Consider the following 27,836-nt stretch of genomic DNA (forward strand, 5'->3'; position numbering starts at 1 on the left):
CTTATTTAAATGTTGATTTATATATAAAAAAGAGAGAAACAATCAGGGAATATGAACACTGACCAGATATTTAAGTATAGAGAGGATTGTTGTACGTTGGAATACTGTTATTGTGACTATATTGTGTACTACATTTTTTAAATCCTCATCTCCTAGAGATACACGCTGAGAAATTTATAGATTCACTTATATATGATGTCTAGGAAGTGCTTCCAACTATTCCAGAGAAAGAAGGGAAAAGGGTAAGGCATACATGAAACAAGACAGGACTCAAAAACTATTTAAACTCCATAGTGTGTTACATAGAGCCTCACCCGTCACTGAGTTGAACATGGAGGCTTAGTCTTCTTTCTACATTTGGGTATGTTTGATGTTTTCCACAATAAATATTGGGTTTAAAATTTTTTTTTTAAACTTCTACCTCTCTATTCCATTTTGTTCATCCACTCATAACATGAAAGTGCCAAGAAGAATGGAATATACTCCCTATGGTGGATCTTTCTTAAAGGCCTGAAAGAAGTCAGATGACATTATTGTATAAAAGGATTTTGTTTTTTAATTTTTGTTTGGACCATGATGCTACACTATCACTAACTCAGACTTCAGACAGACTCCCAAAGGCATTAGGGGGACTTCTTGCTTGAGGAAGCAGCATAACTTAATGGGTACAGTGTGGACACTGGGGTCTGCTTGGCTTTGAATCCCAGCAACTCCATCATGAGCATGACCTTGGGCAAGTTATTTAACATCTCTGGGCACTAACGGTAAATATTCTATCTAGACTACATAGTCTTGTTGGGAAGAGTAAACAAGATAAGATACTTAGCACAGGACCTGGCAGAGTAAACATCAATATAGGTTTACTGTTTTCAGTCAAACACCGGACACTGTTATGTAGCAGCTGAGAAAGTTTCTAGAACACTGTTTCTGATGAAAAATCTTGGAATCTACATAGGAACTCCCTGATGCCAGCTGGTGCATTATTTTAGATTTATCTTTAGGCTTACCATAAGTCCATAGCATTATACAATTTTTTTTTCTGGTATGCACACCTGCTTGCCTACTAGCCTGCCTCCCTGCCTCTGGATTCAGTCATCCATTACACTAAGGGTCCTCAACTTCTGGTTCCCATGCCAAAAGTTAGCTTAAGATTTAATTTCCTTCAAACTCCATTTCCCTCCCTCCTTTCCCTGTTACCTCCCTTCATCATATACTGATTTTGGAAAATACCAGGGAACATAGAAATACCCTGGAACTAAGTTCCTTCCCTTTGCGTGTGCACACACTGACCAAAACTCACTCAGCATATACTATCCCCATCTTTGGCACAGTACTTCTCAAGCTTGGGCAGGAACACAGTCATACAAAAGAACGTGAAGAGGCTTGTGCAGAGGACTTGGACGATGTTTGTAGATTTGTCACTATTTGAAATGTAATCTATTAACCTCATCAAGTAATAGGCTAGGCAGGATAAGCAATAAGGTTCAGAATGAGTATCCTAGTACTGAGATCACAATGAATTATAGCTACATCTCTGGCCCTTTAAACCAGGATGGCCACTTTCCCGAATTGCGTCCCCAACCCATCGGCTGATCCCTAGATTTAGTGCCCTAGCTCTTTGATTCTTCAGCTTCATCATGTTTCGACTTCTGTAGTTCACTTCAGGTCCTTCTGCTTTGGACAATCCCGACTGGACCAACCTTTCTGGTTTACTGACCTTGATCCAGCCCATCTGACTCTCAGTTTGTACGTCCCTATATCCCTTGGCTTCAATGCAAGTACTGTTTACAACTCCTATGTGGACATTTCTGGACGAATGCTAGCCCCAAAGACCCCCATATGGGAGAGGGCTGAGATAAAGAGGAAAACAAAACTAGATCATTTTTTAGAAAGTACTTGTCTTCCGATGGTGCCACATGGTTGTGGCAGACTTTCATGGGGTCAGAGTATGCAGGCTAGGACAGTTACCATTTCAGTAATAATCCTATAGCAAGAAACATTAAGCTGGCCAAATTTTAGTTTAAATAATAAGTCACAATGACCATAAAGAATAATACAATTATTTTTATAAACAAGACTTCAACTTTACTGTCCACCAATTAATTTGCAATAATTAGAAAGCAATTTTTTTGTGTACTAACAAAATATGTTAAAGGGGTTTTTTCACTTTTGCATCTCTGGACTCAGTTGCTTTACCTTTAAAGCTGCAGCTCAGATTGTATGACAGGATGACCAGATCAGTTCTACACCAGAGATTAATTATTTGAAAACTGTACCTTCCTATAGGAATAGAGATTAAAATTCTTTATAATCTTTTTAAATAAAGATTAAACTCATTGAGTAAAGGGAATAAAATTTTCAACTCTCCATACATTAGCACTGTGATCACGACTAGTTGTATGTGGCTAATGAATTTAAATTAATTAAAATTAAATAAAATTTAAAATGAAGTTCCTCAGTCACACTAACCACATTTCAGGTGCTCAAAAGCCACATGTGGCTGGTGGCAATGGTATCTGACACTCAGACACAAAGCATTCCATCATCGCAGAACATTTAACTGAACAGTCATGCTTAGAGATTCACTCCACATTTGTTTTTCTGTTAGAACCAATTTACACTAATAAAAAACTAATACAATGTGAGCTTCACACAATATTTATAAAAATAGGTTAACAGACCTGTCAAAGCATTTAAAAACTTCATAAACAGTACATGCAGTTACTTGGTAAGCTTGATTTTTCACCACCATCTTTTCAAAATTCTTTCAAATTTGGCAGCTTAGAAACATACTACCAATTTTTAAATGTATTATCTTTTTAATACACAGAATGATGAATTAAAACATGTTTTACTTAGTAATTAGTCCTCCAATAATTCACGTGAGTAATAGGTCATTTTGGGGTTTAACCCCTGCTTCCATTATTTCTGACCACACGGTCCACCGACAGATGTCTCACTTTGGATGTACACAACAGAAGACTGGGATCTATTTCACGTACATCTGTTCCCAAACAGCTTAGGCAGATTAATACTTACAATGCATCCAGCTCTGCTAAATCGCACATAATCACTAACTCTTGTTGTTTTAAAATTGATTGTTTTTTCTCATTTTCACATTACCTTTCACGTTGCTGTTTCCAGCAAATAAATGTTTATATAAAGCACAAGAACATCATTTTAACTCTCTTATAAAAGAAACACTTTCAAGACTTTATTTTGAAGCCCAGCTTTCTCAGATTCTCTAGTTACTGCTTTAATTCACCTGAGCTCAGAGTTGTGGTAGGAATAACACTTTGTAAGAACAACATGAAGTTGTGTAACCTGAGATAGTAATTCTGTGAAACACAGAGACTGATAAACCATAATTAAGATTTGAAACCTTTGTTTCATTTTTAAAAGTATTTAAAACAAAATATTCTAATGCTAAGTAAACATATAAAATCCTTGCTCTGAAATTTGATTAGAGGGTACAGGAAATGAAATAGCATGAAGACAGGATAAGCTGGTCCTTTCATCCATCATGAAAAATCTGCTTACGACTAGCCTTGACCAACAAATTTCTATCAGATAATGGTTTCCTCCTTTCCAAAGACAGAACCTGTACTGAGGTGATGGCTCACCTCTCACCATGGTGTGCCCTGAAGCTAAGGAAAAGGAACAAGGGGCTTGTCCTGTATTTTTCATGTGGTTCTTCTAATGAGAAATTCACTAGGATAATACAACACTTCTCCATACACACCAGAAGGTTGATCCGATTGATCGTTCAAACTTCACTCAGACTTACTTAATTTATTAAGATATCCTAACACTTAAAGTCTATAAAAACAGGCATTTTCTTTAAAATGCAACTTCACAGAGTTGATGCTTCTTCTCTAAGAAGCATCATCCATAATACAAATGCCTCATTTTGCAGGTTAAAAACTGTAACTCACAGGGGTTGAATGATTTGCTCAAAGTCAGTCTCACCCCTGTGGGTGCAAAGACCCACTCCTGAAGCCTTTCCCACACCACGGGATGGGAGCATATTACAGACAGCTGGAGTAGGAAGTCTATAAAAGACCTTATAGTGCTTTTCATACTTCAAGGTGCTTTCCATTAGTAAATGATGAAGTGAGAGAGAGAGAGAGAGAGAGAGAGACATTGACTGACTTGTGGGCATTTGGCATTCTAGTCACAGATATCCCTAAGTTGATCATTTTTAAGTGTACAGAAATATAACCTTAATATATTCTAATCCTACCCATTACTAACTCTCTCCATCGGTAGCTTTTCCTTTATAAGAAACAGATAAAAACAGTATAACCTAGTCACACAGTACAGTAAGCAGGTCCCACTTTGGCGATGCACAAAAATGCTTGTAACTTCTGTTTCATTGTAACATTTCAAATAGAAGCTTACCATTTGGTAAGCACATGCTCCTAAAAGTTTGGCCTTGGTTGAGATTTAGAATAATGCCAACAGGCAGCAAGTGATGCTTTGAAATTATCTCTGAAAATATCTGATTCAATAACAGCACAAGCTGAAGGCTAAATTACAAAATAAGCAAATTGGTCTATAGCATCTGTCCACGTGAGCTCTCCTCAATTTTTGTCACCTTATACCCAGTCCCAGGCACCGTGTTGGGGGCTATCCACACTGTGGCATCGCTCTTGATTGGCTTTGCCTGGCAAGGTCCCATGACCCAGACTTGTCTGACCATTTTCATCTGGTCCCAAAGAACTCGCCTGATCCCTCTTCCACTTCTTCAGGATTTGCTCTTTCCTAGTTTACAGACAGCTAACTCAGTAATTACTTTATATTAACATGAATAAACTCATGTATGATTCTACAAGTAAAATGGCCATAATTTGAGATTCCAATAGAAAGATCATTAAGCACCACTGTAGGTAATAAAGATGTTTTCTGGACAAATGATGCCCTTTTATGCACATAGTTTACATTACAGTAGTGGCACCCTGGTCAGTCTATGCTCTGGTTGGTGCTTTCTACCCTGCAGATGAGCAAGATGGAACCTTCAGGCCGTGACGCTAACAATGGCAAAGTGGGCCAATATTAGCCTAAGAATTTTTTTTTAAAGCGTTCTGATGCTTTAACAAAAGGAAAGGAGATACTCTCTTCCAAGCAATGTCACTCTTGAGTAGCAGTAATCAGATTACAATGCAATAGGCAAAACTAAAGTTAATAAGACCAGTTAAACTCATTCATTTAACTAACATCGATTGTTTATGTGTAAGACAATCTTCAAGGTGCTGACAGTAAACAAAACAGATGTTCTGAGCATCTTCTCTTTACTCCATCCAGCTCTAGTCTCCGTCCTTCTCCTCCTACTCTGTGCCTCCATCAAGTGGTACCCTTGCACTCCAGTTTCTATTATAGCTGGTTTTGGACTATTGTAAAGGCCAGAAAAGAGGGAGTTTGGGTACTGAGTGCCCCCTTCCATCCCGGTGGAATTAGTGGAGGAAATCATCCAAGCCAGGGCAAACGTCACAGATCCTGTCTAGTGACCCTTTCTCTACAGAGTCTCTGAATCCAGGCTCAGGCAATCCTTCCCCTTTTGGGGCTAAGAATGGAATCACCTACCCTTGTATTTCTAGTCCCAAGAGAATTTCACTATCCCTACATCCTGCTTATACCTTTATAAATACTGCCTTTTAAGAACTCTTACCAAGTTATCCTAATATGAGTACGCCATTTATTTACTATTAGGGGTGGTGGTTGGTAAGACAGACAGTAAATATTACATAGTGTATTAAAACATACCATGGAATAATATAAGGAAGTAAAGGGAGCCAGAAAGTGTGTAGGAGAAAGGAATTTTAAATAAGTGATGAGGGACAGTCTTATTGAGAAGGTAACATTTAAGCACAGGCTCAAGGGAGGTAATAAAGTAGGCCAAAGAAAAGACTATAATGGCCTGAGCTAGGCAGCAATTGCCTGGACAGTGAAGGAAGGCAGAGGTAGCAAATACAGTGGACAGGATTGGTGGTTGATTAGAAATGGTAAGGGAGAGACAGTGAATCTGAATCCTGGCAAAGCTAACATTGCAGATAGATTCCTAAATGCCCCTTCGCATATGAACCCAGCATGTTTACTACTTTTATATGCAATCCTATGATCCATCACCATAAACTTCAAGGAGTTCTACTCTTCGTACCATAACCTACACATACCTAAAAAGCTAAGTTAAAAATTCTGACAACAGACTGACTGATTAGTGAGTTCTAAAATTGTGATAGGGAATCAAAGACCAGGTACTATTTTTAAGGAGCAAGAAAAGTTGCTTTTCATGTAGATGTACAAGTATTAAATTTGTGGGACTCCCAAGTTCATGTATACAGGAAGCATTTGAGTTCAGGACTAAAGATAGAAATTAAATATTAAGCCAGAGGGTAAATGAGTACAGCAGTGGACAATATGACCCAGAGAGCATCAGAAGAGTGAGAACAGCCCAGACCAGACTCCTTGAGAACATCAAAACTAGACAGGCAAACAGAAAGAAGTGCCCCTGGGAGACTGATCAAGCAGGTTCTGGTGCTGGTACAGAATCCAAGGGAACAAAGTCACACGAGTAATCCAAAAACAGTAAAGGCTGAAATTTGTCCATGTGATCGGGCAATTAGAGAAGGTAACAGCTAACCTTTGCCCAAGCAGTTTTAGCAGAGAGAAGAAAAAAGCCAGATCTCCACTGGTTGAGAACGAATTAAGAAGCAAACTATTAAAAGTAAGCTCTTAGAGGCTCCTAATTTTTCTAGGAGCATATCCAAGAAAGTGAGAAAAGAGGCAGGGTAGCAGCTAGAAAGGGACGTTTACAGGAGCAAGGCCAGGGGCGGTTAGGATAAGAGTCCTGAACATATATATCACTGTGCTTCAGTGAAAGAGCTGGCAAACCAAGGACTGAAAACCTAAGAAAGAGGGTAGAAAAGATCAGACATTTTCAGGTAAGGCTAAAGAAATGGTACGGGTTGGTTATGAAGAGAGATGACAAACATCTATGCTATGGCCCTGGCTGGGGGCAAATGTGGAATGAGGGTGACAGTCACTAAAATGGACTCGGGATAAAGAGACACAGTTTGAGCTAGATGACATAGCTTTAAATAAATATAAAAAGAAAGCTGGAGGGAGGGGGAGTATCTTCATACTCTCTAATAAATAAAACCCAAATTCTTTACCTTTGTCTTCAGGCCTCTCCCCATTTTGGTCTCTGCTTTCCTGTCAAATATTCTCCTCCTGCTACATTTTGACAGATTACCAGTCACTAATCCCAGAAAATGGCCTTCCATTTTCAACCTTCATTTAATTCCATCAACCTAGAATTTTTTTCCCACTTTGATCACACCTGGTTGAATAGTGCTCCCCAAAATTCAAGTCGACCTGGAACCTCAGAATGTAACCTTATTTGTAAAATATAAGATGTAATTAACTTAAAGGTCTCAAGATCTTCCTGGATTTGGGGTGGACCTTAAATCTAATAACTTTTTCCTTATAAAAAGAGAGGATACACAGAAGGGCAGGCCATGTAAAGAGGCAGATTGGAGATGGGCTACCACAAGTTGAGGAACACCAGGAGCCAGCAGAAGCTAAAAGAGGCAAGGAAGGATTCTCTCCTAGAGCCTTCAGAGGGAAGGAACATGGCCCGACTAACACCCAGATTTCTGAATTCTGGTCTCCAAAACTATCAGAGAATAAATTTCTGTTCTTTTAACCTGACAAAATTGTGATTTGTTAGCACAGCCCTAGAAAGTAATATAACTCCTTAAACCCTCATGAAATACTTTTTACTACTGTGTTTTCCCGAAAATAAGACCTAGCCAGACAATCAGCTCTAATGCGTCCTTAGGAGCAAAAATGAATATAAGACCCAGTCTTATTTTACTATAAAACCGGGTATAGAACAGGAACAGGAACAGGAACAGGAACAGGAACAGGAACAGGAACAAAACAGAACAGAATACCAGATCTTATATTAATTTCTGCTCCAAAAGACGCATTAGAGCTGATTGTCCGCTAGGTCTTATTTTCGGGGAAACACAATGTTAAACTCGAGTTGTTTTAGGAAGACTTAAATAAACAAGAAAATTGATTTTCCATAAAGAACTCTTATTCAAGAATAGACATCTCCTTCCTCTGAACACAGAAATCCTTAAAGGCAGGGCTCACATCTTACTGATATCACTGCACAAATCACATATTAGTTGTTTCATGTTTGATGAATGACTGTTTAGTGACATACAGGTCTTACATTAGTATTTAGGGTCATATGTCTTTCCGAAAAGGTAAAGTCTCCTTGAAGGCAAAGACCAGTTCCCCATTTTGTATTTTGCAGCACCTAGCAAAGTGTTTTAGCACTAAGTTTGCACCAAAATATGTAATTTGTTAAGGGAATAACCACTAATCAAACTATTATCTTGATTGACTAGATCTAATATACTAAACTGAAAACATTTCTTCCATCAAAAAAAAGGACCCAAAAAAAAAAAAAAAAAGTACTGGTGCTTTTGTACCTCCCATCTTGACTTAGAAACTGTCCTTAACAGTCCTCACTTCTATGGGGAAGAGTAACACAAATATTATTCCAAGTCACCCTAGAACCCAATAAAGACAACTCCAATCACTATGGTCAAGCTCATTTGCCCTGCCAACAAGACCATTAGTTACTATTTTGGCAGTGATAGCCCTCATAAAATACATTAGTGTCTTTGCTCATTACTCAAGATGGAAAACTAAGGAAAGATCACACGATATTTTATTTCATTAGTGAGAACAATTAAGGCTAGGAGAAAAGATTTGCAAAAGATACATCTAATAAAAGATTGTTATCCAAAATATACAAAGAATGCTTAAAACTCAACGTAAGAAAACAAACAGCCTGATTAAAAATGGGCCAAAGATCTTAACAGACTCCTCACAAAGAAGATATACAGAGGGCAAATAAACATATGAAAAGATGCTCCACACCATATGGCATCAGGGGAATGCAAATTAAAATGAAATACCACTAGAATGTGGAACAACAGGAACTCATTTGTTGCTGGTGGGAACACAAAATGGTACAACCACTTTAGAAAGACAGCTTGGCCAAATTTAACAAAACTAAACATACTCTTAGCAAACAACCCAGCAATCAGACTCCTTGGTATTTACCCAAAGGAACTGAAAACGTACGTCTACACAGAAATCTGCACATGGATGTTTACAGCAGCTTTATTCATAACTGCCAAAAGTTGAAAGCAAACAAGATGTCCTTCAGTAGGTGAATGGATCAGTAAACTGTGGTCCATCCAGACAACAGTATATTATTTAATACTACAACAGTATATTATTTAATACTCAAGCCATGCAAAGACATGGAGGAACCTTAAACACATATTACTAAATAAAACAGACCAATCTGAAAGGGCTACATATTGTTTGATTCCAACTATATAATATTCTGAAAAAGACAAAACTGTGGAGACAGTAACAAGATCAGCAGTTGCCCGGGTTTTCGGTGAGGGAGAAATGAATAGGCAGAGCACAGAGAACTTTTAGGAGCAATGAAACTACTCTGATATTATAATAGTGGATACATGTTATGATGTTTAATTTTATGTGTCTACTTGACGGGGGCAGGGGATGCCTGGATAACTGGTAAAACATTGTTTCTGAGTGTGTTAGTGGGAGACTGAGTGAAGATCTCCCTCAACAATGTGGACAGGTATCACCCAATCTGTTGAGGGCCCAAGTAGAACAAAAAGGTGAGGGAAGGGCAAATTCTCACTCTCTTTTTGGTCCATCCATCTTCTGCCCTCAGACATCAGAGCTTCTGGTTTTCAAGCAGGGCTTTATTTCATAGTCTCCACCCCCATCTCCCACCCCAGTTCTCAGACCTTCAGACAGTCTGAATTATACCACCAGCTTTCCTGGTTCTCAAGCTTGCAAATGGCATACAGTGGCATATTTCAGCCTTCATGTTTCCATAGTAAGTCTCCAATTCCCATAATAAATCTATCTTCTATACATTCTGTTTCTCTGGAGAACCCCAATACACAGGCCATTATAAATTTGCCGACACCCACAGAATATACAACACCAAGAGTGAACTGTAATGTAAACTATAGACTTTAGGTGATAAGGATGTGTCAGTGTCAATTCATCAATTGTAACAAATACACCATTCTGGTGGTGAATGTTGATAATGGAGGCTGTGCATATGTGAGGGCAGAGATATACAGGATGTCTCTACCTACTGCTCAGGTTTGCTGTGAACCTAAAACTGCCTTAAAAAATAAAGTCTATTTAAAAACAACAACTACCACTAAAGCACTGAGTGATCTTACAAACTTCTCATATGCATGATGTAAAAACACCCAGTGACCCCCTCCCCTTCAGCCTTTCTTGGAACAGCCAGTTACTGGGCAACCTGCAGCAGACAAGGTCTCCATCACTACATCCTCCCACACCACATCCTGCCAAGTACAGTAAACTTGATGGAGTTTTTCCTTCATTTTCTGGACCAATTTTGTCTTTCACCACTCATATCTAAATTAATTCCACATCAGGCAGTATTTCTTGCGTTTAAACATCTCATCTCATCTCTTAATACTCCTTTTATTTTCCCACTCTTACTATGTTACTAAGTAAAGCATCTCTTGGTTTCTTCTATAAATAGAAGTATTTACTAACTTCCTAGACTTCTGTACCTTCAAATTTAGGGCCCCAACGTGGTATGCACACTAGTTACAAAGTAAAAGTGGTACACCTAGATGAAGGAAAAGAAAACCAAAGGGTTTGGGGGCCCCCAAATTAAACAGAGTCAACATTTGCAAACTTTAGAGTTCTAACTGTCAAGATGTATTTTTAAATGCTACTGACAGTAATGCTACTTAAGCCTACCGTTCCTCAATCACCACTCAGTATAAAAAATCATTTATTCTTTCAAATCATTCTTTGCCTCTTGGTATTACTAGCATTGCAACATTAATTTGTATGACCTCTCATTGCACAATGTTTCATTTTAATCCTATCCTCTTTCAGCTTTGTTGTAGCTTCAATTGGCTCTTGTAGGTTAAGCTCAATTCTAACTGTAAATCTATAACCCCAAAATTCAAACTGACTTAAAAACTAAAGACAATCACTCTATGTGCATATCTCTAGCTTTTCACTCAAAGGTTTAAGAAAACATTCCACATTGGTTTTCAAAACACATGAAAACATTTATATTAAGGTCAAAGGTAGTTTTAGTGTCATGAGTGAGCATGGCAAATGCAGAAGCAGAGTTCATACTCATAACCAGTGCTGGGTTTCATTTTGTTAGACTTTAGTACAAGAAACTTTAAAACGGTGTCATTTTTCTATTCTGTAGAAATAGCACATTCTGTCTTGTTTTTCAACAGGGGAGGACACTTTTTTTTTTAATTTCATCAGTTTGTGTTTAGCTAGAAGAGACAGTACCACATCCCAAGATTTTTCTCTAAGTTATATCTAGACTAGGACTTTAAATGTTTCTATTGTAAAATACAGCATTATAACACGTTCTAAATAACTAAAGTTTTAAGTCAATAAAAGTCAAATACTAGCAAACAGTATGATGATGATTCTAAAGTAAACATTAAAAATCAAAAGTTTCCAGACTGAGCCTGAAAAAGGCTTGATTCTAGACAACAGCAAGAGAGATATGAAGGGTGAAAAAGTCCAGAGACCCCAAAGCTTTGAAGTTAAACTTTCAGAAGTCAGCAAAATGAGAATTGGATTCAGAGCCCACGTGGAGGTAAATTCTGTAAAGGCTTATAATTTCAGCCTATCGTCAGAAATTGGTAGATTAAAACTTCATCAAGTTGGAGGGGAGGAGTAGGTAACCTTCCCGCGTTTAGAAAACACCACCCCTGCGGGAATCAATTCTCTCCTCGGCTCAGAACAGAAGCTGAGTGTGGAGTTGGCCCCGGGAATGCACCCGCAGGCGGCCAGCCCGGCGGGAGGTGGCAGGTAGCGGGAGGCCCCTGGGGATGGCTCGGGTTCTCCCAAGCTGGGAAGGAGGAGGCAGCGGCTACCTCACCAGGTAGCCGGCGGGGACGAAGGAGGAGCTTGTGGAGGGGGAGAGGCAGCGCTGGGGTGGAGAGTGCGGAGCGGAGGAGAGGAAGGAAGCAGAGGGAGGCGAAGGCGCCGGTACCCGGGCACTCACCCGCGGGGCGCACGGGCTGGATGGGCCGCCACCTCAGGGTCCGCTCGCTCAGCACCACATCGCAGCTGTTCCTCCCGATTTCGAAGATGCCCCGGAGCAGAACCTGCTCGGCAGCCGCCTCTGGCGGCTGCGGGAACGCCCACGGCGCGGAGGGCACAGCGGCGGCAGCCGAGGGTGCCTCTTCCTCCCCGCCGCCCTCCAGGGCGCTCACGCGGCCGCCCCGCTTGCCCCGAGGCATGGCAGAGCCACAGGCTGGGCCGAAGCCAGGGCCTTGGGAGGCCTTCGGAGGAGGAGGAACAGGTGGCAGCGGAGGCCGCGGCTGCTTCGGCTTTAGTCGCGTCCGGCGCTGCCACAGCAACCGCGCGCAGAGACCCAGGAGGGAGGCGGGGCGGGCAGGCGGGGCCGGCGGGACGTGGCCCAGCACCTTAGGCCGCCAGCCTCTCGTCTCTGCTACTCAAGACAAAAAGACCCCGGAGCAAGGAGAGGAATAAATAGCTCCCTCCGCTCTAACTCTCTGGTTCAGTCGAATTTGCCGCAGTGCGTTACTCGCAGTTGAACAACCCAACACTTCTCAAACTTTGATTTGCATACTCACCCCCCTGGGTATCTTGTTAAAATGCAGAATTTTCTTGAATAAGCCCAAAATACTGTCCTTCTAAGAAGGTCTCAGGCGATGATGCCGCCGTTGGCCTGCGGAACACACTTTGAGTTGCAAGGGTATGAGCCCGTTTTCCCACTTCCTTTGCAATGGGCTCTCCTGAAGAGCAGAGGTGGTGCTTTATAACCACGTTTCCCTGCCCTCAGTAATTAGCTGATCTTTCTGCAGCTGGTGTGTAGGATGTGGGCGAGCTGGCTTCCCAAAAGCCCTGAGAGAAAGTCAAAGGTAAGTGTCTGGTTTGCATCGACAAATTCTTACCAGACAAATTTAGTATTAAAGGAAGGTGCCTCCATGCCCCCAAGCTATCTCCTCTGTTGTTTTGTCTTTGCTGGATCTGGCACTCCCTGAAGAGAGACTATGAGCAGCAGGGCTTGTTCTCCCGACGGCTACTGCTGTTAAAGTAGTGGCACCCGGAAATGGAGAGAGCCCTGGGGGGTTCATCCTTCAGTTTCTCCTGATAGCTGAGATTCATGAAATTAGCTGATTTATTTTCTTTTTTCCTTCTTTCCTCTTTTTTGGTATCATGTGTACAAAGCAATGTAATAATTCAACATTTACACCCCTCACAAAGTGATAAGCCCCCCAATCTACTATCCCTCTGACATCATATATAGCTATTACCATGCCATTGACTATATTCCGAACGCTGTCCTCCACATCTGGTCTCTCTCTCTCTCTCTCTCTCTCTCTCTCTCTCTCTCTCATATATATATATATATATATATATATATATATATATATATATATATATATATAAATGGTACCCAAAAAAGGTATACACATTTTAAAAAAGGAAAACTATTAAAATTGTAATACTCAATATATACTGATAACAAAAGAGGAATGCAAGTCATGTTTGACTTCTGCAATTACAAGAGGTGCATCAGCATCCAGACACTTCTGATTACGGCGAACTACTGCTTGACCAAAGGGTCCACTTGTATACATTTTTTGGCACCCCATTATATATTTAATTATAGTTGACATTCAGTACTATTCAACTTCAGCTTCAGGTGTATAGCCCAGTGGTCAGACATCGACACAGTCCATAAAATTAGCTGATTGTTAATTTGAAAAGCACAGAGAGTCTGGAGGCCAGTGGTCCTCAATCATGGCTGCACATTAGAGTTACCTGGGGAGATTTTTAAAATCCAGATGCCCAGTCTGTCCTCAAGACAATTAAATTAGAATCTCTGGGGATGAAACCTAGACTTCAGGATTTTTAAAAGCTCCTGGAGTGATTCCAGTATTCAGCCAGGGCTGAGAGAAGCCGTGTAATAACAGGGAGCTGACAACTTGTTGTGGTCAAACAGGGAGAAAGTGTATTCTCAGGAAGAGGAACAGAGTGGGGGTATAAGGTCGGGATAAGTTACGAATGATGGAGTTAAAGAGCAAATTAAATTAATGGAATTCTGAATCTCGTTCCAGTGTGCTGATGCCTAACCAATAACATCAGATAGTCAGCCACTTCTCATTCTGTGTTATTCCCTGGTCACTCAAAGTCAGACAGAAGAACTAGTGGTAGCAAGAGTGTCTCAAGATTCCCTACTCAAACTTAGATTTCAAACAACCAGAGAGGGAGATGGTCAGCTAGCCAAGTCCCTTTCAGACATAAAACACCGGTGTGCCAGTTAAGCTGGGGCTCTTACTGTTTAATGCTCTGAAAACAAATACCCAAGCTCCCTGCCAAAGTGGGGAAGAGCCTCAGTTTGATCTTATTGCAGCGAGCTGTTTCTTGGAGCAGAAGTGCAGCTGCTGCTACACCCCACGCAGTCTTCAGGTGGCTGAGCTCATCAGTCATTCGTGGGGAAGGCTGGTGCCCTCTGCAGAATGAGTTGCAGCTCTGGAGTCAGCATCTTGTATTCACAGCTGTCAGGCAATCAACACAGTTAGGACTCACTGGCATTTTAAAAGTTCACTGAGAGCCCAGGTTAATAGACCAAGGCAGTGGCTTCTTCTTAGGACCTTGGCAAGGGGCAAGATGCCATTTTTGAAGCTTCAGTCCAGTGGCCAGACAGTCAAAAACATTGGCTTTCATTTCTTGAGAATGAAAGTGATGGGTGTGCCCATTCTTTTCCTTTGATAAGCTGTTTTCTTCTAGGGCCCTAAAGATTTCAGTGTTTGGGGGCTCTGTTCCCAGGACCTATCTACACAGGCATCAGTGCCATGGCTTTACGTACCAGCCAGGGCTCCTCAAATGATGCCTCCAGCCCCAGCCACTCCTCTGAACTTCAGACACCATGTCCAACTGCCTAACTGACATCTCAACTTGGCTGTCCAATAGCCATCAAAATGCAACATATCTAAAACCAACCTCATGATTTTCCATCTCAAACCTATTCCTCCCAGAATGTTCAAATCTCAGCAAACAGTGTGGTCAAAATCTTTGATATCATCCTGGTCTCCTCTCCTTGTCTCATACCTCGTGTCCAATCCACTGGCAAATCATGTCAACTCTATCTGCAAAATAGACTCCTTTCAGCCTGCTCTCATCTTGGTCTGCGCCCCTGCACCTCTCACCTGGTCAGTTTCTATCGCCTCTCAATCCATCTTTTTGCTTTCCCCTTCCCTTGCACTGCCTCCTTTAGCCCAGAGTCTATTTTCCACCTAGCAGTCACATTGTTCCTTTTAAAAGTAGCAGTATCATATCATTCCCTGCTTTCAACCTTCCTTTGACCTCCCGTCACTCTTGGAATAAAATCAAAATATTTAGCAAAGCTACAAAGCCCTATATACTCTGGCCCGTCGCTACCTTTCCAAGGTCCCTTTGGTTACTCAAACAAACCTTCTTACTAGTCCTCAAACACAGTGAGATTAGTCCCTTCTCACAGCATTTGCCTTGCTGTTCCCTCTGGCTGGAATGCTTTTCCAGTCAGCCAACCAGATGGCTTTCTCCTTCATTTCATTCACTTTTCAGATTAAAGGTCACCTCCTCTAAGAAGCCATTACTGAGAATCATCCATGATTTACCAGCCTGTAATCCTGTGTATTAGTTTCCTGTTGCTGCTGTAACCAAGTATGATAAACTCAGTGACTTAAAACAACACAAATGTATTATGTTACACTCCTAGAGGTCAGAAGCCTAAACTCAGTTTCTCTCTACTAAAGGGGTCAACAGGCCTGCATTCCATCTGGAGGCCCTAGGGGAGAATTCATTTCCTTGCATATTCCAGCTTCTAGCGGTTGCATGCATTTCTTGACTCAGAGCCCCTTCTTCCATCTTCAAAGCCAGCAGCATAGCATCTTCTCTCTATGCTTCCATTCTTACATTTTCTGTCTCTGAAAGTCTTTTCTCCTTCTTATAAGGGCCCTATGATTACATTGGGCCTGCCTGGATAATCCTTAACTACATTGCAAACTCCCTTTTGCTATGGAAGGTAACATATTCTCAGGTTCTGGGGGTTAGGACAGAGACATCTTCAGGCCACCATTGATCGCTCCATGATACCCTGCTTTATTTTTCTTTATATCCCTTATTATTACCTCTTATTATATATTTACTTATTTGTTTATTGTCTAGGTTCCCATTGAATGAGTTAAAGTATTTAGTAACAGTGTTGGAATATAAGACACACTCAATAAATGTTAAGGGTTATGATTGCTGTTGAAATAAAAGCTTCTTCGTGGCAGGGAATTTATCTTGTTCTCCACTGAATCTCAGTATCTAGCATAGTACATAGTAAGTGCTCAAAAAATATCTGAAAGAATGCATGTACTCCTTTACCATTTTTCTGTAACAATGATGCTGGGCAGCTCAATAGTTGTGCGCCCACTAGCTCCCGAGGATCAATTGTCCCATAAGTGATTCACATATATAACACACTAATGCATAAAAATTACACTCTGAACATTTTCAGAAAGCTTCCTGAACATTGCTTTCCCTGCTTTGACTGAAGCTTGAGTATTTGTTTTCAGATCATCAAATGACACCTGTCGTTGCTTCACAGTTACGGAGTTGCTTTCTACTTGGAAGGCATTTGGCTAGGTCTAGAAACACACTCTCCATCACTGTTTTTTTCAGAAATCTACCCTTGAGCAGAAGACCTTGAAAAACTCTCTGCTATTTTTACCATTGTTTTCAGGAGAACATTAAGTATCTGGGCAAGCCCCGGGGATGTGGGTCTGATGGTACAGCCTCCTGAATTTGAGGCCACCTGCTTAGTATCACAGATGGAGGCTGGTGAAATCACAACCAACAGATACATTTGGACCTACTGCCTCAAGGGCAGGGGACAAGGAAGTCTAATGCCTGAGCTTTGGCCAGTGGATAATCCTATGTCACTTCCTTTGATCTCCCAAAGTCTCTGCTGACTTTAACATTAGGAGTTTTTATAATGACACATGATTGAGTACCTATATTATCAAGTTATGATCAACGTAGCTCTTGTTCAAACTCCAGGTTACTTTACAGATTATTTTTATTAAGGACTGCTCTATAGAGTAGGATAAAACCCCAATTCCTACCATAACCTAGGGGACCTCATGTGATCCGACTCCTGCCACCTGCTCAAACCCCATCTCCCATCATTTTTCTTCCATTCTTACTATACTTATGTCCAACCACATTAGCCTTCTTTTCATTCCTCAAATAAACCAAGTTCTTTTGTCGTTCAGGGCCTCTGCTGTTGCTGTTTCTCCTGTCTGGGACAATTTTCACCATGGTATGGCTTTGCAGGGTGCCTAGATCAACTTCGTGTCACTTTCCCAGAGGTCTTTCCTGGTCAGTCAAAAGTTGACCTCAACTCAATGTTATTTTCTTCATTATACTTCCCATTATCTAAAAGTCTGTAGTTGATTTATTTGTCTATTTCTTGTCTGTCTCCCTTCTCCTATCAGATGGGTACCACGACAAAAGTAGTGACTTAGTCTGCTTGTTTATGAATCTATCTGTTGTGCCTAAAACAGTGCTTTTAGAAAAATAGATGCTCAAGAAATTTGTTTCTTGAATGCATGAATTAACCATTTTTAATTGAGTTTCTGTATTAATTTCTGATATTACTCAACATATATCTCATGGGTGGGGAAAAAAGAAAAATTCGTGGCATTTGATTTCTTCATGTCAGCATATATTTTAGATGAAGTGAGCTTTGTTTGCATCCATCTCTCAGTCATTTCTGATGCTAAATGGGCCCATTGTCAGTGTATAAAAGAGACTGCTTCCCTCTCATGCTGAGTGGAGATTTTGTCAGAATGTTGCTGCTACTCTGGCTCCTGTTGCCTAAAAGGTAGAGAGTTATAAGTCCCTACAAGAATTATGGAGAAAATAGAAAAAAATTCTAAAACCCACTAAATCAGAATATCACATTTTCCTCATGTGCCAGTTTTTCACACCCAGATTTATGCTCTGTTTAAAAATCTAGAAACTCTGTGTTCTAGGACACACCTCACCTGACTATGTGAGGATGATGACCACATGACCTCTAGCTCCTCAATAAACCATAACAATAAATAACACAGGAAAGAAGAATAGGCCCTTTGTCTCTTTCCCTTAAGTTTTAAAGCCCCTTTTAAGGTAGGTAGTGATATTTGTAAACATGGAGCAAACCACTTAAAATGTACTTCACCAAATAGAGAGCTGGAAACTCTCATAGTACCTGCTAGCAATGCTATAGTATAAAATCTTAAATTAGGTGTACACTGATAAACAAAGAGACAATTTAAATCAGAAATATACCCTCAGAAATATATTCCTAAAATTATTTTTTTCTAGATCTTCTACCCTCTACTCTGCCGGACACTTTCCTCCATCAAACATACCCGCATCTTTCTCAATTTCATTTTCACTATATTCAGGGTTTTCTCTATCTTAATGTATAAAAATGACTAAGCAACAACAAAATCACAGTCTCCCTTGTGTGAATCAGGCAATTCTTGTGTGGCAGAAAACCTAACTGAAACTAAGCACAAGAATAGTAAAACCCAATTGAAGAGGTACGGATAGCTTCTAGAGAAAATTGACGCAGTGGCTCAAATAATATGATACAAGAACCAGTTCCTCTTCCTTTCACCCTGCCCTCCACAATGAGAGCATCATCCTCAGCTCCATGTGTGTCCCTTTATCCCGCTCTACCTCTCTTCCAAGTAACCAAAATGGCTGCCACAACCCAGATCTCTATCTCACAGACAACATTTGTTAGAAAAGGAGTACATGTTTCTTATTGATATTTCCCACATAAGCAAGGGGAGTTTCCCATTTCCAGAAATCACAGGAAACTTTTTTGCATATCACTTCATCTCAATGAATTAATACCTTTTATCAATCAGCACAGGCAGTTATGATGTGTGTGGTTTTTTTTTAATCTCAATGGCTTAGAACAATAAACGTTTATTTTTTATTTCTTACTCTTGTTCACATGAGTAAGTGTGGGCAGGAAAGTAAAAAGAGAGCAAGCATAAGAAACAAAAGTACCAACTGTCTAAAAACAAAAAAGAAAAGGATAGGGGGTGGCCGGATGGCTCAGTTGGTTAAAGCACAAGCTCTGAACAACACAGTTGCCGGTTCGATTCCCACATGGGTCAGTGAGCTGTGCCTTCCACAACTAGACTGAAGACAACAAGCTTCCAGTGAGCTTCCAGAGGGGCAGCGGAATGGCTCAGTTGGTTAGAACGTGAGTTCTCAACAAGGTTGCCGGTTCAATTCCCTCATGGGATGGTAGGCTGCACCCCCTGCAACTAAAGATTGAAAATGTCAACTGGACTTGGAGCTGAGCTGCGTCCTCCACAACTAGATTGAGGGACAATGACTTGAAGCTGATGGGCCCTGGAGAAACACACTGTTCCCCAATAAAAAATTAAAATAATAATTTTCTTTTTAAAGAAGAGGATTAAAAACAAGATAGTGCCCAGATCTATATAAAACTTCTGATTTATTGAATACCTTCACTAACTGGTATTTTGAGTAATAAAAAAAAGTCAAGTAATCAGATGTACAGCCCTGTGTAACTAAGGTTGGATTCTTAGCCCCTGAGTTTTAAGCTCACAGAGGAAAGTACCAACTCGAGGCCCTATATAACCTGAAATAAATACAGCTTTTAAAATTCATGGCACCTAAATTCATTTGGACCACAATCATTTTTTAAAAATGCGATTTTACACATTATAAAATTATATGTTAAATTAGTGTTTAGGAAACCAAGTAAAAACTTGTTTTTTCAGAGGTCTATTTATTAGTATATATGCTGCCTCACAAATAGAATAAATATGGCATTTTTTACATGAAAAATAAATAATAGTTTATATATTATGTGCTTTATAAATTCTAGGATAAGGTTTTTAAACAAAAATCACCCTTAGTTTATTGAGTGGACCCATTCACATGTCACTAACTCTAGATGTCAGTTTAAGTTAATTTACATAAATAAAAAGCAATGAAACTTTTAAATAATTCAGATGATTATTAAATAGCTATTATTTGTAAGCTTGTTCAAATACCAAACTTGGTACTAACTAAAATATGCTGGTATTTATATATTATGTCACTGAAAGTGCATGGTAATATTCTCATAAAAATTTAAATGAACTCTGCTATATTTACGTATATTAACATATGAATTAATTATAGACTTTGGCATACGTATTAGTGCCTTAGGACTGCCATCCCAAAATAACCACTAACTGGGTGGCTTAAAATAACAAATGCATTTTCAGAGTCCTGGAGACCAGAAGTCCAAAATCAAATTTTCTGTAGAATTAGTTCCTTCCTGGGGATTCAGGGAAAATCTGTTCCATGGTTGTTGTTTTTCTAGCTTCTGGTGGTTGCTAGCAATTTGTGCAGTCTCTTGGCATATAGACATGTCACTCCAATCTCTGTCTACATCTTCATTCTTCTTGTGTGCTGTGTGTCTGTGTGTATGTCTTATCCTCTCCTTATAAGAACATCAGTCTTATTCTCATAAGGACTTCTTTAAGCCAGTATTTCCTCATCTCAAATTACATCTTATATCTGACCTGGCAAAGGAAATAGACATACAAGCCCAGGAAGTGCAGAGAGTACCAAACAGGATGAACTCAAAGAGGCTCACACCAACACACATCACAATTAAAATGCCAAAGGTTAAAGACAAAGAGAGAATTTTAAAAGCAGCGAGAGAAAAACAGTTAGCTACCCAGAAGGGAGCTCCCATAAGATTGTCAGTTGATTTCTCAACAGAAACTTTGCAGGCCAGAAGGGATTGGCACAAAATATTCAAAGTGATGAAAAGTAAGGACCTAAAACCAAGATTACTCTACCCAGCAAAGCTATCATTTACAATCCAAGGACAGATAAAGCACTTCTCAGACAGGAAGAAGCTAAAGGAGTTCATCACCACCAAACAGGTATTAAAAGAAATGTTAAAGAAACTTCTTTAAGAAGAAGAAAAAAAAAAAAGATCAAAAGCATGAATAATAAAATGGCAGTAAGTACATGTCTATCAATAATTACTTTAAATGTAAATGGATTAAATGCTCCAATCAAAAGACAGGGTGGCTGAATGGATAAGAAAACAAGACCCTTACATATGCTACCTACAAGAGATTCATTTCAGATCAAAAGACATGCACAGACTGAAAGTAAAGGGATGGAAAAAGTTAATTCGTGAAAATGGAAGAAAAAAAGGAAGGAAGGAAGGAAGGAAGGAAGAAAGGAAGGAAGGAAGGAAGGAAGGAAGGAAGGAAGGAAGGAAGGAAGCTGGGGCAACAATGCTTATAGCAGACAAAATAGGCTTTAAAACAAAGGCTGTAACAGAAGACAAAGAAGGATCTAGTAATTCCACTTATAGGTATTCATTCGAAGAAACCCAAAACACTACTTTGAAGGGCCATGTGCATCTACATGTTCATTGCAGCATTATTTACAATAGCCAAAATATGGAGGCAGCCTTGGTGTCTATTGATGGATGAATGGATAAAGAAGGGGTGGTACATATACACAATGAAACATTACTCAGCCATAAAAAAGAATGAAATCTTGCCATCTGCAACAACGTGGATGGACCTAGAGGGTATTATGCTGAGTGGAGTAAATGAAAGAGAATAAGACAAATGTCATATGATTTCACTTACATGAGGAATCTAAAGATCAAGATAAATGAACAAACAAACAACCTGATAGATACAGAGAACATTTTGAGGGTTGCCAGCTGGGGGAATGAATGAGGGGAATGGATGAAAAAGGGGAAAAAATTAAGGAGTACAAATTGGTAGTTACAAAATAGTCACGAGGATGTGAAACATAGGATAAAGAATTTAGTCAATAATATTGTATTATAACTATGTATGGTGTCAGATGGGTACTAGATTTATTGGGGTAATCACCTAATAAATTATATAAATGTCTAATGACTATTTTGTACACCAGAAACTAATATAATATTGTATGTCAATTACAATTGAAAACTTGTTTAAATAATTTAAAAAAAGAAATATTTTAATAAATATCCCTAGATTCTTGTTATAATTTATATGCATTTGTTACTATTGTTTATTTAATGATTGGCTGGAATAAAGACTATTTAATTGTCAGTTAACAATGATAAGCAAGTCTCCTTTTTAGAATAATGCATTATCTTCTCTACTCTTGGATGTGAACATTACTTGGTCATGTACTTGCAACCTGCCACAGATTATAAATTTATAATTCCCTGCTACGAATAGACAAGCACTACAGTTGCTGGTGACACCAGTGGTAAGGAATTAACAAATCTCTTAAGCACTGTAATACCCCTTCATTGACGTCACTGAAAGTGGGGATGATCTCCTAAGTGACATCATTGAGAAAGAACACTAAAGAAATATTACTAATGTGCTAAGTTTATACAGTGAGCATTTTAAAATAAAAATTATAGGTTAGGTAAATCAGCATTTATCTCAACCAATAGCATAGTACTAGATAGATAGATAGATAGATAGATAGATAGATAGATAGATAGATAGATAGATAGATAGACAGACAGATAGATGATAGATAGATAGATAGATAGATAGATAGATAGATAGATAGATAGATAGATAGATATAGATATTTGCTACTATTTGTTATTAGGTATATATATATATATATATGACTATCATGAAGAACTGGTTATTCTTCAGTTTTCAGTGATTTTATACTAAATCATCTTCCAAGAATACTTACTGATTCTTCTATGTTCTGTTTCCTAAACAGCTCTGATAATAATTCTAAATGTACTTCTAAAATGAAAAACTGGTGGTACTAAAAATACTATTTCTATGTTCTTCCTTAATTGTGTTGTATTAGCACAATTATAGATCACATTCCCCATAAACATACCACATTTTTAGTCTAATTGATACTTTGGAGGAAAATGGTTTTAACTAAGTAGTGTGAGTATCAAGCACTCTCTTTCACATTGCGGATTTCTATTTCTGTGTTGTCATCTGCTATAGTAGCCTGTTTTTGCTTTTAACGTGTTGAATGCTACCCAAATTCTCTAACTCACTGCTGGAATACATAGTTCTTGTGGGTTAGATTCTGATTTGTTGTAATCTAATCTTTTCAATGATGATAAGGAAGTTTGGGGCCATTTTACATAACACTAACAATAGAACAAGAACAGTTGCCAGAAGAATGATGAACAGAAAGGAAAAAGTAACGTGTATTTAAGTTTTTAATGAATGTGAAAAATGGCAGGGTCTGGAAAGAGCCAATAATATTTTATTTCTTCTTTGGCTCCAATTACAAATCATATTTAACCACTCGATATCAATAAAAAGAAAAGATGACTGATAACTTATGATTCCTGATCCTCCAAAGGAGTGGGGGGAGGGGAGTTGATGCCACATTGTGCCATGGGAATCTACTTTCAATTCTTCTCTTTTTATACATTAATGATTGTAACTTTCACTGGGCTGAGAATCATTTGTGGCCCCTTCTTTCTCAACTGACTTGATTTACAGCATACTAGTTAAGGCAAAGGTTTTGGCATCAATTAGGGGGGTTTGACTCCCCTAGAATGTTAATATTTATTGAGGCTCTCCTAAGTCTTCTAAGCACCAGAGAAACAACAACAAACAAAAGAAACAAGATTTCTGTTCTTGTGAAATCCTCATTATGCTGGGGAGATAGATAACTTAAAAATAAATTAAACAAATAACTAAGCAAGATAACGTCAAATAGATAAATGCTCTGAAAAGGGGAGGAGCGATCGAATAATGAAATTTATGGGGTTGAAGGTGGTTGCTGCTTTAGATAGGGATTAGGGAAAGCTTCTTTGAGGAAGTGGCATTTGAACTAAACCTGAATGAAGAAAGGAAACCAGTAAGGCAAGTCTCTAGGTATCCCAGTTTCCTGCAGTTTCTGCATCTGTAAAAGAAAGCACAGGGCTCTTTGATGATGAAATGTGTGAATGAATGGAAAGCACTTAGTACTGACATAGTAAGCATGTGAAGCCATCTTTCTGGCTGGCTGTCCTAAGACATCAAAACCTAAAGTAGGGTTAGATTTTAATCTTGTCAACAGCAAAGTAAGTTACTACATTCCCTGCCATGAACATATATATTTGAGATTAAATTTATTCTCTAATTTCTAGATGTCATATAACAATCAGATCCATCCTTTTGGAGTGCTCCATACCTAATGATCTGTAGAGATGGTTATTGTCACTATCCATCTACCTCTGAATTAGCTGAGCAAATAGCATGATAATGTTTAGATGGCCCAATCCACATTTAATATATCTGAAGATTTAGTTCAGTATTAACACAACACTCTGCATTTTAAGATATTTTAAAAGTAGCAATTTAAACAGAAGTCCCCAGAGGCTGTGGCCTTGTCTTATCAATGCCACTAGTTAGGTTACACAGCTAATTCCATTAGAGCCATTGAACCAAGTGTTAGTGTGTGCGAAGAGTCCATGAGTCAATTGCCACAGAATTCTTTCTGACATAGGAAGGCAGATGATCTCAACTTTTCAGTGCATACAGTGCAAATTTCTAGTTGAATGGTTCTTGACAATAGTGTCCTCTGAAACATAATGCCTGGCCAGGAGCCAGTGATTATGCCACCATACAAATCACTGTGCATCTGACGCCAGAACGCCTCTGTGCGACGGTAACAAGACTTCTCAGTCTTGGTGTTCCACAAGATGTTGCATTGGCTCTTTTATTCTTTATCAGACCCTGGAATTAAAGATCTTATGTAGGTCGTTTTCAGGAAATAAGTGATGATGGAGGGAAAGGAAAAGAAAAGATTTTAGTGTAGTTTAAGAAATAGCTTTGCTAGTTTAGAATTCCCATTAGGACAAAATCAGTCTATGTTTTGGAACCTAGTTTTATTAATTGCTTAATAGATATTTTCACTTTAAATCTCTTGTTTAATTATAGAACTAAAATAGCTTGATTCAGACTCTTAGCTAATGATCCATATATCATTTTAGTAATCACTAGCTTGTTTCAGAAATGCATTTATTTTGTAAGAATTATAGAATTTCAAATGTGAAAACATGGGGAGCTTTTTTAATTAATAAATTAGGACACAAATTTGTTTCAAATGTTATTTTAGTGTAACATATTATAAACTTAAAATTAGGAGAACATTCTCAACATCTCACAATCCTCCATTTTAATTTGCCTTTAATTGTCTTTCTTAAGATTAAAAGCAAATACTGTACAAATGCAATTAGTGATGTAAATGAAATCTAAGTTATGCAGTGTTCTATTCGAAACGAATTATGCACTAGTTAAAATAATTAGCCAAATTTCATCTCTAACTTTGAAACTGTCTGCTGATTTTAAATTCCAGCTTTTTCTGGAAATAAATCTTCAGAGCATTTTCACATTAAATGAGTAGATCTAAGGTATTATTTGATAGAAATAGTAATTGTTCAAGATGAAAGAACACACAGAATTCTAAATACCACTCATAACAAGCAATAGGAAACAACATTAAAAGAAATATTTTTTCCAAATGAAGCTAACATTGCCAGTGTTTCTTCTTTTGGGTTGCTTTCCACTTTTAGTAAAACATTTTATTTTCTTATTAGCTAGATATAGGTATTAGCCTATTATAAAAATTGCAAGTGTCTCTTTTAAATATGGCTAACAATTCCAAAAGAAAAGAAAAAGATAATTGAAAAGGTTTCTTGTGGTTTGAAAAATGCCTTCCAAATATTCATTAAACATTTAAGTGAGTAAATTTGTAGAATATGTTTCTGACATTGGCACTGGTTCTGTGGTATTTCTCTGATCAGATGGAAGAGCTGTACGTTATGCAGAGTGCATTCAGTTCATTCATGCATAAACAATATCATTTTCATAAATTAAAACCTCCCCTGCAGAAGGAACATCTGTGCCTGCCTTTGAATAAAAGATGGTGGCATGTGAGTTACTACTTGACTGACTGAAAGAATCCTTATGATTTAGAATGAAGTTATACAGGGAAAATGGGAATAAAAACAAAACAAAACAAAACAAAAAAGCCCTAACTTGCAGTCTTCACTTCTACCTTACAAAAAAATCCACATTATAGATTTCTTTGCTTGCTGTTTGAAGAGCTGGATTCTTTTAATTCTCAAAAATGTCATTCTCTTATTATTACTTCTGTTCACTATGGCAACAGTTTTTAGTTCGCATGAAGATGTCTAATTACAGGTGAAATTGAGCTGCTGAATAGATCACATCAGACCTGAATGTCCACTTCATGGTCTCCTGGGCTGGGAGGATGGCAGTGTTCAGATATTATATCAGTATTATGCCTCTTAAAGCAAGAACAGCAAGAGCAATCTTGGGTATCGGAAGCAACAGCTTGATTCCAAAACAACAACTCTGATTCACTTGAAATGAGATTATTACATTTTGGATAAAGTAGGGAGTCACATAAAGTGTTTCTGTCGTGATGAAGGCTGATGGAAAACATGCTAAAATAATATATTTTAAATTGCACGCCAACATTTTCTTAATGTTGAAATATTCCTTACTGCTACTGTCACAGCTTGACATAGCCCCACTGGCAATGTTATTAGTATGGCTAATTGTTCCTGTCCATTAGATTACTCACATTTTTCTGGAGCAGCTTGCTAAATGAGGTCAGCTTTCTGGAACCTCTAAATCACCAATGAGAAGGAGATTAAAGGAACAAGCTTGGGAAGGGAGGTAGTCATCGAATGTGGCATCCGAATCAGAGAAGGAACAATGGAGTTACTAATGACAGTAATCAGAGAACCACAGTACAGCCAGAACACAAGTGCCAAAACGTTATTCCCTAGAAATCATTACTGTCAGTCAATACATCCAGAGGAAGAGAAATGCCAAACTTTTTTTTAGTAGACTTCACAATGGACAGAATCATCTGTAAATTTTTCCAATGAGTTTTGTTTATGAAATAGCACAATAGTGCTCCAAAGTGGGTGGGGACACAATTACAACCTCCAATAATGTATTATAGTACAAATAGTATATTCTTGAGTACAAATAATTCACTACCTTCTTTTTCTTGGAAAAATGATTGAAGACATCACAAGATGTTTATAGAATTATAAAATGCCATTTCTTGGATTCTTTAAATTAATTAAATCATTTTCCCCTGGCATTTTCTAAAGGTATATAACTTCGTTTTGGGGATAGTGCTGGTTTGCAATAGACAACACATCAGCTCCGGAAAATGTACAGATAAACAAGCACCAAGAAAAGGTTAAAGTTTTTAAAATATATATTTAAATATGTAGGCAAACTAAGCTAGGGGACTTACTTGTTAATAATTAAGTTAACCTCCCTTTTTTAAAAAACGAGAAGAAAGCAACACAATAATTTAAAAGAATGGAAACGCAAAGCTAATGGTGAAGACACTGAAATCAAAGAAAAACAAAAACACAACTGTTTGTCTCTCCACAACCCTCTCCCCCAACCCCCAACCCCACACAGCTTCATTCATATTTCAAGTAATGAAATATCAGTTAGGTTCATTCATTATCTGCAAAGAGCTGATGACTTCCTAATCAAGATAAACAGACTAGAGAGTATACTACAGTAAACTTTTCTCTTTTATTTTATTCTACACATAATGTTTAGTTTTTTGTTTTTTTT

General features: G+C 38.5%; 1 protein-coding gene across 2 annotated transcripts in view; it reads right to left on the reverse strand.

Annotated features, from left to right (window-relative positions):
- The window catches only part of CERKL (CERK like autophagy regulator), a 109,789-nt gene extending 97,245 nt beyond the window's left edge, over nt 1-12,544 (reverse strand). For both annotated transcript variants that reach the window (XM_074338823.2, XM_074338817.2), the window contains exon 1: nt 12,161-12,544. In XM_074338823.2, coding sequence (XP_074194924.2) covers nt 12,161-12,398 — 238 coding nt within the window. In that variant the 5' untranslated portion in view covers nt 12,399-12,544. The remainder of the gene's footprint in view (nt 1-12,160) is intronic.
- Nucleotides 12,545-27,836: the final 15,292 nt, after the last annotated feature.

Source organism: Rhinolophus sinicus, chromosome 17, assembly GCF_057876585.1.
Source record: "Rhinolophus sinicus isolate RSI-liver-muscle chromosome 17, RSI-T2T, whole genome shotgun sequence".
Taxonomy (NCBI): domain Eukaryota; kingdom Metazoa; phylum Chordata; class Mammalia; order Chiroptera; family Rhinolophidae; genus Rhinolophus; species Rhinolophus sinicus.